The sequence below is a fragment of the Tachypleus tridentatus genome, chromosome 5 (assembly GCF_004210375.1).
Source record: "Tachypleus tridentatus isolate NWPU-2018 chromosome 5, ASM421037v1, whole genome shotgun sequence".
In the NCBI taxonomy this organism is placed as follows: Eukaryota; Metazoa; Arthropoda; class Merostomata; order Xiphosura; family Limulidae; genus Tachypleus; species Tachypleus tridentatus.
Genome location: NC_134829.1, coordinates 45,061,655 through 45,073,859, shown reverse-complemented (window position 1 = coordinate 45,073,859; position 12,205 = coordinate 45,061,655). Strand labels below are relative to the sequence as shown.

The window sequence follows — 12,205 nt, the reverse complement described above, 5'->3', positions numbered from 1 at the left end:
GGGGTGGCCCATCACAATAAAAATGTAATTTTACAGTATTTTTAGGGCCCGGCATCGCCAAGCGTGTTAAGACGTGCGACTCGTAATCTGATGGTCGCGGGTTCGCATTTCGGTCGCGCCAAACATGCTCGCCCTTTCAGCCGTGGGGGCGTTATAATGTGACGGTCAATCCCATTATTCGTTGGTAAAAGAGTAGCCCAAGAGTTGGCGGTGGGTGGTGATGACTAGCTGCCTTCCCTCTAGTCTTACACTGCTAAATTAGGGACGGCTAGCACAGATAGCCCTCGAGTAGCTTTGTGCGAAATTCAAAAACAAACAAAAAAACAAAACAGTATTTTTAACAGTCATACTACATTTTTATTTCCTTTTGTCCCAATACTGTTATAAAATGTTAATAAATTGAAACTTTAATGTATGTTTTTTTATTAAATAGTAATAACATAACTAATAAATTGTACGAAACAAAACTATTGGACGAAAATTCAAATAAATGAATGTTTTTATTTTATGATAGCTTTTCTGGCATACGTATTTTCTTTTACACAGAAGTATAATTTTTTTTTCAGTAAATTTCAAAAGCGTCCTCTAGCGTTCGTTGTCAGGAACATTGAGTAAAACGTACAATACACGCACTCATTACAAAATTTCACCGTGCTTGCCAAACAGGTACGAAGACAGGTAGACGGTTTGTTTTAGCTATTGTAACATTTCATAGTTCGGAAAATGACGGGAACAATTCCTATGTCGTGTGTTTAGAGAGAGACGACTATTTTATTTTACGTCTGATTAATATCGATTCGTAGAACGATAAGTGACGTTGGTTTGTGTATTTTTTGTTAAAATCAATTAATATTCGCAGTAAAGGAGCTAATTTTAAAATACATTTATGCTTCTATTAATTACTTTAAAATGACGGTGACTAAACCTAAGAGGCATATGCTTCCTACATTTAATTTTTCAAAGTTGATTTGCAATTTTTGGGGTGTTAAAATAAACAGATATCTGTACACGAAGTCACTGTAAATTGTTGCTGTTTCGAAACTCTGAGAAAAAACAACAACTCTGTTTATGTTGTCTTTTACTACATTATAATTATTACAGATTTCACGATAACCCGTAACTAGACGTGCAAGAACGTACTACAGAACACAGACTTAATATCGCGTGTGTGTTTAAAGTTGACTATCACGATGCAATGAAATAGATAGCAGATAGAAGAAATTCAACGTGGAACTTGTTGCAGGTAAGTTGTTTACGTAGTGTTCCGCCAGTTTTGTGTTGAATATATATGAACATATACGAATGGTATTTTCATACAGTTTTTTTTTGTGTTAAGTAAAGTTTCCTGAAACTTGGAGTTAGAAACTACTGTCAGACGAATTGATATGATTAGAAAGAGTTTTTTTTTATTCTTCAAGTCAGCGTTAAAGAATTGTTTTAAAAAATATTTGACCATCGGAAGGGTTTTCCAGGTTATTTGTTGTATAGGAGAAATAGTATTCAAATCATCTGTTTATTATGTTATGAAATTAATAATGAAAATGTGAATTTTGTTTAGTTTTACTCGTGCAGAGCGGTTTTTCCGAGTACCTCATTTGGTAGCGCTTTGAAACAGATAAACAGAAAGACGAGTCAGTTAATTAGAGTGAATAGATGAGATAAAATGAATAGATATATAACGTAGAATTATTGAAGTATTTGGTTTGGACTGAACGAATATTTTATTAATTAGTTACTCGATTACAATAATGGTAAAAGTACAAAAAATAATCAAAATTATAAAGTAAACGTATATTGATGTACTTGTATTTAATGATACAAACTACATTCATTTCAACTGTTGTTGTTCGTTATACGCTTCCAATGTTGTGAGCCTTACAGAAAGAGAGAACTATCTAACAATCTTAGGTTATAACGTTTACGTGAACTGAGCCATGTTGTTTATCAGTTGAAACGTTAGAATCGTGCATTAATGCTTTCTGTACATTTATTTGATTTATCAAGTTTATGTACGGTTAATTTGAATTTTTAATTCAATCCAAACTTAAGCTATAATTAAAACAATCTATAAGAAAGCACAAAATATATAGTTTTATTTAGAGGAAAATTGATATAAACTTTAGTAAGCGAAAGTAAATGAAATCACAAGATAAGACAGAACATACGACTGTCTATTCACAGTAAAAACCTTTCGAATACATGTTTTACTTTTCTCTCATTTCAGAGTTCTGGCTTGATTTGAATAATAGGTGTATGCATGAAACAAGGCTCAGCTTACACGACAAATATAACCTGAAATGAAATTAGTTTGGCTTTAATTTAGCACGTCAGCAACAACAACAACAAAAATACTTATACATGTTTTTGGTTAAAAACAAGATCATAGTTCTTACAAAGTAACACATTATCACTACTTTTACCATATGAAAAATTCCAAAGTTTTTTCAACAATAACATTTATTCATTTCAGATGTTACAAATAAAATGTAAAAGTTGCTGAGACCAAATGAACTTTTTGTCCTCGTGTCGTGAGAAATCGAAATCAATTAAAGTTTAAGGCTATAAAACTACCGAGTGTTCAAAATACTGTTGTTTCTACCGACCTTCGTCAATACAAATGTTATTGTACCTAGAAAATTATACACAGCAATAAAACAGTTTTTATTCTACTGATGTTCAAAAAAACACTGTTACTTTTAGAAAATACATTTTTTTTAAATTCTAAAATCACAGACGTAATAATACGATGTCTAAGTTGGCCAGGAAATAATTCAAAATTTAGGCAACAAGACATTTCATGATTGAATTTTGACACTGCTGTACCGTTGCTGTAGATCTAAATAAAAACTAAGCGAACAATCCTTCGCAGCAGTCGTTTCATATTCATTTGTCATGTACCCCGCTGATACAGCGGTAAGTCTACGGATTTACAACGCTTTTAAATCAGGAGTTCGATTCCCCTCGGTGGACACAGCAGATAGACCGATGTGGCAGAAAAACACATACACTCATTTCTCCTACCATTCTGCCACACACTCGTAAGGAGTGTAATTACAAGGTTTAGTTTTTGATAGAGTTGTCTCTCCTTTAAATCAAAAGTTGGGAATCAACGAAGTGGATTATGGGAGAATGAAATAAACCAGTCGTAGGAAAGTTTAGTGACTCCATTTTTTTACTGTTAATTAACCCATGAGCACCTTTAGAAAACTAAAAGAAACAACTAAAGATTTTTTTTTTATATATATAGCCTGTCATTAATGTTTAAATACACTTTCAGCACTAATAGGAACAAGAGGGGATTTTCAATAGCCGCGGCACTTGAAAATCTTTAAGGTAGGATTACAGTAAATTAATCTATGAGACTTTTATTCCGTTTTATTAGCTATATTTTTGTGCGCTGGTAATACTAAGCGTTGGGCGCGTGTTCAGCTGATTAGATTTTGTTATTCATCAATATCTCTGTCACCCCGCCCTCAAACTGAAATTCGTTTAGGCAGGGTTAAAGTAAGTGAATCTACAAAACCTTTGGCGTGGTTAAATTCTTCAATCAAAAAGATGTTTTTTGTTTGTTTTTTTTAATTTCGCGCAAAGCTACTTGACGGCTATCTGCGCTAGCCGTCCCTAATTTAGCAATGTAAGACTAAAGGGAAGGAAGCTAGTCAACACAACCCACCGCCAATTTTTGGACTACTCTTTTACCAACGAATAGTGGTATTGACCGTGACATTATAACGCCCCACACGGCTGAAAGGGCGAGCATGTTTGGTGCGACGGGGATTCGAACCCGCGACGCTCGGATTACGAGTCGAACGCCTTAAACCACCTGGCCACGCCGGGCCTAACATCTACAGATAGTAGATAATAATTTCTTAACTATTTTTAGTCTATATATGTAACAGCCTTTCTACACCACAGTGATAATTCACGAGGAAACTTTATACAGTGCTCTATCCACAACTTTAACGACAATACTCACCTAACATACTCTAAACATTATTTTATAAGAGTGTTAGTAAAGAGGCACACCACATTGGAAGATTAAAATCATATAAAAGTGTACACTAGATGATTTACGTGTCGTTGAAAGGAAGAAATGTGAAAACTCAATATCTGGAATAACAAAGTTTGATCATGCACGATATACTGCGCATGCTCCCGTCTAAAGATGTCTAGAACATTGTTAGTAAGACGTAACAAAACGTTCAGATTCACTGAAATGTTTTCAAAGTGTTTCAGATATTCATTTGAGATATTGAAAAATGCTCACATATCATTTTGATACAAATTCATTGACTACTAGCCTTTTACATAACCACATGTAGAGTACATTTGTTGGTGTGTTTTTTTTCATTTCTCGCAAAACTACACGAGATCTGAATACAAAAGCTGTCCCTCGTATAGCAGTGTAAGACTACGGGGAAGGCACTAACTCTTGGGCTACTTTTTTACCAAAAATCAGTAGGATTGACTGTCACATTATAACGCCCTCCACGACTGAAAGAGCAAGTACGTGTGATTTGACGGGAATTCGAGCCCACGAGCGTTCTAGCCACCTGGCCATGCCGGGCTTGTAAAGTAGAAACCATCTGCGAGTCTGTGCAACATACATGTGGATACTTTGATAAAACTGAGGCTGGAGGTAGTTAAATTAAATAGCTTCCCAATATAAATGTTGATAATAATTTAATTTGGTGTAGCTCTTGTTAAACAGTGTAAATTAAGGCTTGATATAAACTGATGGTGAGGACGCACGACATGAAACCTGCTAGTCGCAGGTTCGAATCCTACCACCGAATATGCTCGCCCCTCTTAGTCGTTGGGGCGTTAAAATAATGTGCGGTCAGTTCCGCTTTACGTTGATAAGTGTAGTCTAAGAGCTGGAGATGGGTGATGCTGAGTAACTATCTTCCATTCAGTCCACTTCAATCATATTCGGAACGGCCAGCGCAAATACCACTCGAACAGCTCTTCGCGAAATTCAACAAGCAGATAAATACTATAGTTTTGTGACTTGAACGCAAACTTTGTTGAGTAACGAAAGTCAGGTTATCCAGGTTTAACGGACAAACTAAGAGCCAGATCTAATCGTATGGGGTGGAGGTTATGACACGGACTGTAATCTGTATATTAGACACGTGACATATCTATGAAATGTCGGTATATTTAAATGGCTACTTATAGAAAGAAATCTTGAACTAAAAAATTCCAGGAACGGCAGTTCAGGTTTTGTTAAGAATACCTACGTGCTATTTTAATGTCTTGAACTTTATTTTTTGTTCACTAACAGAGTAAGTTTGCGTGATGCCGTGTCAAAATATTTGCATTTTAGAATGACTTGCCCAACATCCAAGCTGAGCAGTCTGAAGAAATCAGTATGAATATTTCGACCACCCGCCAACATATGAGCGACATTTAGAATTAGTTTTTGTTTGTTTTTGAATTTCGCACAAAGCTACTCGAGGGCTATCTGTGCTAGCCGTCCCTAATTTAGCAGTGTAAGACTAGAGGGAAGGCAGCTAGTCATCACCATCCACCACCAACTTTTGGGCTACTCTTTTACCAACGAATAGTGGGATTGATCGTACATTATAACGCCCCACAGCTGAAAGGGCGAGCATGTTTGGCGCGACGGAGATGCGAAACCGCGACCTTCAGATTACGAGTCGCACGCTTTGACACGCTTGGCCATGCCGGGCCAGACATTTAGAAACGACAACAACAAGACATTGTACTAAGCAAACGTTGATATCTAATTGATAACTGTCTTTCAGGTCAGTAGAACTTATTCAAAGCATAGGGCGGCGTGTCACACCATATCTGGATCTACGATACAATTAGTGAGGAGTTTTGATCTTGTACGTTCTTATAATCGCACTAGTTTTGTTTATTTCAGTTACGTCTTTGTTTTTGAATTGCGCACAAAGTTACGTTAGGACTATATACACTAGCCATTTCTAATTTAACAGTGATAAACTAGAGGCAAAGCAGCTAGATAGCTCCACTTTCCGCAAACTCTTTTACCAATGAATAGTGAGATTGACCTTCACATTATAACGTTCCCAGGTCTGAAGGGGCGAAAGTATTCGGTAACGGAAATTCGAACCGCGATCCGCAAATTAGAGTTGAGCGCCCTAACCACTTGAACTACCGCTGGTATTTTAAGATTTGCGTATCTTTGAAAATGTATACATTCATAGTCACGAATGACTTGAATTTTCAATAAAAGCGAAGTACGTGTAAAGAACTTACACGTATTATTATCACGTGAGTTGTTATTCAGTTATATTCGTTTTAATACAATAATGAACTGTTTTAAAACAGTTGTTTCGGTTGTTCCTTGTTATTTCTGACCCCGTTTTCCATTTTCAAAGTATTAGTAACGAGGTAGTTCAACTTCTTGCTGGTGATATATACTCAATATGTGACCTTTCTTTTTGGTTTGTTTTTTTACCTCCAGGAACTAGTTACACACACTAACGTCAAATGAAGAAATCGTCTTTGTGTAAAAGTGGAGACAGTCAGTGTCAGGTGTTTTCCCCACACTTGTGGAGGTAAGTACAGTTATTTTAAATCCAAATAAAAATTAATACACAGGCAAATTTCGAAGCCTTAAGAATGTCTGAAGTTATCGAACTTGTAAACAATGGTTAATTTTAGAAGAAGAGAGGTACTTAATAGTTCTGAGTTTGCATCATTCCCTCTTGAAAGTAAATCGCCACCGAAAGTTTTTGTTGTGTAGTTCAAACTTAATTATAAGTGAGCAAGCAATGATTTATCAGCATGAGGTAGAGTCATATTGATGGTGAAACTTGCCAGATGTTTCGAAAATCGTTGTTTGTTTACCAAGCACTATGTTAGCATAACTTGCTTACTTACTCAAGTATTTCCATCTTAGAATTAAAACAAACAAAACACTTCATTGTACTTATAAATCATTATTCATGTACCACATTGTGATATTAGCATAACTTACTAACTTACTCAAGTATCTCTAATCTCTACCTTAAAACTAGAAATCCAGTGGCACAGCGCGGTGGGCAGAGCACATGTCCCAATGTGTAGTTTTGTGCTTAATTACAAAGAAACAAACTTATAATTAAATCAGATATGCCGTATCTGTTTATTGAACGATTATAGGATATCATCCTTCGACGTACTCTTTCAAGGCTTAGATTATTACCTTTGAACTTCGAAACAAATCAAAAATAAGATTTGTTTTTTCTTCAAAGCCCGAGATATAAGTTTGAATTTAAACAGTTCTATATCATCTGAGCGAAACAAAGGAGAAAGTTTTTATAATGTAGATTTCAGAACGACACTGTGATCAGTTCTGGAATATTCTATATTGTAATCCTAAAGTAGGAAGTGACGTCACCAGACTACGAAGAGATGACATGCTGAATCACTTTATAATAATCAGTTATGACTTTTTATCTCATTATTGTTTGAAGCAAAAATAATGTTAAGCATTTTACCACTTATCGTTTTTCTTCTTTTTGTGAATAAAACAAACGCGACACTGTTATTCGTGACGCCTGTGATAAATACCACATTAAGTTACAACCTAAACAAGTAAAGGTTAAATAATTGTAATTCCAATCACTTCAATCCTTGACATCTCGAATCGTGTTCTTGGGTTGTTGGTGTTTTTTTTTATATACAAAGGTTTGGTTTGAATTTCGCGAAAAACTACACGAGGGCTATCTGCTCTAGCCGTCCCTAATTTACCAGTGTTAGACTAGAGGGAAGGAAGCTAGTTATCACCACCCACCGCCAACTCTTGGGCTACTCTTTTACCAACGAATAATGGGATTGACTGTCACTTTTGTAACGCCCCCATGGCTGAAAGGGCGAGCATGTTTGATGTGACGGCGATTCGAACCCGTGACCCTCGGATTATGAGGCGAGTGAGTGCCTTGATACACAGGAACAACGAATTACAAAGTGTGATGAAGAAACAACACAAAAAAAAACACGAAAACAGTGTGATGTTACACACACTTTGCTGCGCACATGTTTTTTTTAAATATTTAGATAAACATTCATCAAATAACACGAACTGAAATTCAACTTACGAAAATAATAAATGAATAAAATTGTTTCCTGTCGACTGGTATTTTTACTTTCGTAATTTATCCACTGGCGTAATTACGAAAGATTGACATTCCGCGTAAAAAAAAGTCCATATTTTTATTGATGTTTTTGACAATTTTCATGTTTTTTAGGCCCTTATTCTCTCCCCTTTTAGCTCGAACCTCCCCACAATTGTAAGGGCGTATTTACGCCATAGAGTGTAAGTCTCTTGTAAGTAGCCTTATAGTATAAAGTGCATATACATAATATTTATGGTTAAATTTTACGAGTCAAATAAATTAATTTGATTTTTACTTGCTTTTCTCTATTGTATATTTTACTATCATGGCAGTTATCTGCTGAAAACCTCTCCATTAAAACTGCTTAGTTGAAACGATTGTTTGTTTGTTTGTTTTTGAATTTCGCACAAAGCTACTCGAAGGCTATCTGCGCTAGCCGTCCCTAAATTAGTGTGCTGTTATCACTCAGTTACTTGTTTAGTATGCTGCGACATCTACACTAAATAACCTGATAAACCGCTACCAATCTCTGCTCTGCACGCGCATACCTTGGTTTTTTTTTCTTCACTTTTGGCCCACACCTTGTAAATACTGTTCATATCACTCTGCCAGATTCGAAATGCATAGGCCAGTAAATAGATAAAAAAAATAATAAAGCAGCTCTGAAAAATCAATCTAACGTTCCACTTCACACAATTAAGATAAAGAATTTTACTTACGAGGTTTTAAAATGAACTAAATACGTAATTACATCATTAGTAAAAACAGCTCGAAAGGTAAAAAAATAACTTCATTTCTTAGTAACGTTGCTAGCGTTGCGTGTATTCTTTATAGTATTCTTAAAGTATTCCTTATAATAACTTGAGCAAAGTCGCGACAGTAATTTTCGAAACATAAAATCACGTCCTTCAGTTTAAAAATTTTGAGAAATTAATTCACTGTTGTTGAGAAGGTATTTTTTTTATTTGTTTGTTGTTAAGCTCAAAACTACACAGTGGGCTACACTTGTTGTGCCCACTACGTTGTAAATCTTCATACTGAGCCACTGGTGACGAGAGTAAATTCTAGCAAAGTAGTTTTTAGTACGAACAGATTTTTAATACTGAAATAAGAGGATGTGTACAAAAATATATAAAGTTAAAGATGACATTTAATAGGGTTCGAACATCATCCCAGAATGCACATTAAGCAAAATTAAAACCATCAAGTAGTAAGAAAACACACTATTTTTTTCTTAGTGATAACCCCCCTCCATCCGATAAAAAATCACAAACCTTAAACGTATGAACTTTGTGCTGCGAGTTGAATTACAACCAACCAACCATGTTATTATTAAAAACAATGGACGTGGAAGACCGTACTGGTTTGTTCGATGTATTTGATGTGTAAACCACCTTAGGATGTGTACCCGAAACATGATGCCACGTTCTGCCAGTGATGTTAAGATTCTCTGCACGTTAGCTCGTGCAGGAGAACTCTCCTCCCAATTCTTTGTTATTTATTATACAGTATATTTGTATCTGAACATAATGCCAAAGATAACGGGTGTAAAATGTACGGGTATCAATAGCATTTAATCTCTGTAACCTGTTTCCTTGGTTTCATTTATTCATTTAGTATTTCGGTACAAATCGGGCCACAGAATCGTATTTTGTATTAGCTAGCTCTTTTGATAACATTAAACATAACTGTTATCAGTAAATCGTAACTGCGGTACATTAGAAGAGTCGATCTGTAGATGTTAGGCCCAGCATGGCCAGGTGGGTTAAGGCGTTCGACTAGTAATCTGAGGGTCGCGGGTTCGAATCTCTGTCCCACCAAACATCCTCGCCTTTTCAGCCGTGATGGTGGTATGATATGACGGTCAATCCCACTATTTGTTGGTAAAAGAGTAGCCTGAGAGTTGGCGATGGGTGGTGATGAATAGCTGCTTTCCCTTTAGTCTTACACTGCTAAAGTAGGGACGGCTGGCGCAGATAGCTCTTGTGGTGTGGCTTTGCGCGAAATTCAAAAACAAACAAACAGTAGGTGTTAAAATAACTCAGGTTTAGGTTCTTAATAAAAACAGTCTAAATGTTTACATCGTTAAGACTTTATTACAGGTCATTTTAAACTTGTTATTGAAAAAGCATAAAAGATAGGTTAACTGTATTTTTTTATTTTCTTTTATCAAAATTGTTTGAGTACTAACTGATTAATAGTTAAGCTTTTTTATAAACTTGGTTTCAGTGTGTTTTATTGGCTTGGGAGGTAGCTTATGAGACATATATGAAAATTTAGAACCCAAACAAATATATGTACAATCATTAAATACAGTGTGGAAATCCAACATAACATGAAAATACGGTGCAAAATCCAGTGATGTGTTAAGCTAAACTTTAGCCCAGTGTGCATGCATGTGTTTCACTATATATCCTGCTTTATTAAGGTTAACAGCCAAGTTAGAAACAACACCGTATAAAAATCTTATTACAGTGGATCATTTAAGGCAGATGTTAAGATAACTAGTCCAAGAACTAAAGGCGTTTAACACCAAATACGAACAAATGAGGGTGGATATAAACTCGAGCAGAGAGTGAAATGCGCTAAAATAAGATATATATATATAACAAAGAAGGACTGACTCTACGGGGTAAAGTGGAATTCACCGTCCATTAGATTTAGTCTCTTTTATCAAGCTTCACAAATACAATAACAAAATATCAAGAGTAGATGTTAGATTCACAGATTTCTAACATCATACGTATGAAACTTCCATCTATCGTCGTTTATAATGAAACATAACGATAAGGAAAGGAATTAGAAATTAAAATTACAATATAACTGGTTGTTACAACTAGACCACTTGCAGGACATGTGATAATTATCTCAATATGCTGGTTCCCAGTTTTCATACCGTATGAGAGAGCAGACCAAAATATAAAATATCAAGAATGCATGGTTTGTTTTGAAATTCGCGCAAAGCTACACGAGAGCTATCTGCGCTAGCCGTCCCTAATTTAGCAGTGTAAGACTAGAGGGAAGACAGCTAGTCACCACCACCTACCGCCATTTCTTGGGCTACTCTTTTACCAACGAATAGTGGGATTGACCGTCAAATCATAACGCCATCACGGCTGAAAGGGCGAGCATGTTTGGTGCGACGGGGGATTCGAACCCGCAACTTTTGGATTACGAGTCGATCGCCTCAACCCATTTGGCCATACCGAGCCGGGTCAGTATACAGTATACATGTATTTTTACTATTATTATGTACTATTACTGATCGAATCACTCTTTAGACACAACAACAGCTTCTGGCTTATAGCATCCGATAACATTTTTTCAGTAATAGCTCCAAATACATAATTCCTGAAAACGTAATGAAACTCTACATCCAGATGTAAAGTACAAGTAACGTGTACCCAAAATGTTTCACATACGTAAAATACATTTCCTATCCCTTGAGTAACACTATGCGTAATAATAAATTAAAATAATTGTAAGCAAGGAAAACTACAACTCAAGTTTTTCGGTTTTACTGTTCAGTTTTAAATTTAGATGTTTAATCTCGTACAGGAAATTTGTTTAGGTTGTTATTTTAAATTAGTAGCTCTATTTGTAGTCGGAAATGACTGCATGTTCCTGTATTCAATTATTTGAACATTAGTAAAAAAAAAGCTAAGACTTTATAGTAAGGTTGAAAGAAAATTAACATTTTTACATGGTTTTCCATGTAAGGAAACATGATTTATGACATTTCTAATGACAGTAAGCTTCTGTTAAAAGCAAACGGCATTCCTTCTAATGAACTACCAATGTTAATGGATGTCTAGAATTAAGTATGTTTGCCTTAAGCCTAATATGATAGTCTAGATTTTTAATAAACGCAGTTTATGTTTAGCTTATTTACTTAGCGGGAATAGCTTGTTAAGTAATACGTTACTACGTGTACAATGCGCTAACTAAGAAATGTTATGGGCTAGCAATGAGGAAAAAAAAAAAAAAGGTTGTTCGTGAGTTCCTGGAAATATGACTAAACCCTGAAAACCCGTTCACGTAGAAATGGCGTCGGAAGACACGCTGAGAGAAATAAAATAGGATAGTTCTGTAGCTGCATCCTTACACAAATA

The 12,205-nt window shown here is 35.6% G+C and overlaps 1 protein-coding gene across 2 annotated transcripts in view; it reads left to right on the top strand.

Annotated features, from left to right (window-relative positions):
• The first annotated feature begins 655 nt into the window (after positions 1-655).
• Positions 656-12,205, top strand: part of LOC143251063 (uncharacterized) — a 93,901-nt gene continuing 82,351 nt past the window's right edge. The window contains exons 1-3 of one of the 2 annotated variants that reach the window (XM_076502412.1): positions 656-820; positions 1,102-1,243; positions 6,458-6,551. In XM_076502412.1, the coding sequence (XP_076358527.1) occupies positions 6,484-6,551 (68 nt within the window). In that variant the 5' untranslated portion in view covers positions 656-820; positions 1,102-1,243; positions 6,458-6,483. Of the gene's footprint in view, positions 1,244-6,457; positions 6,552-12,205 lie in introns of both variants that reach the window. The other variant, XM_076502411.1, reaches the window with a different exon arrangement.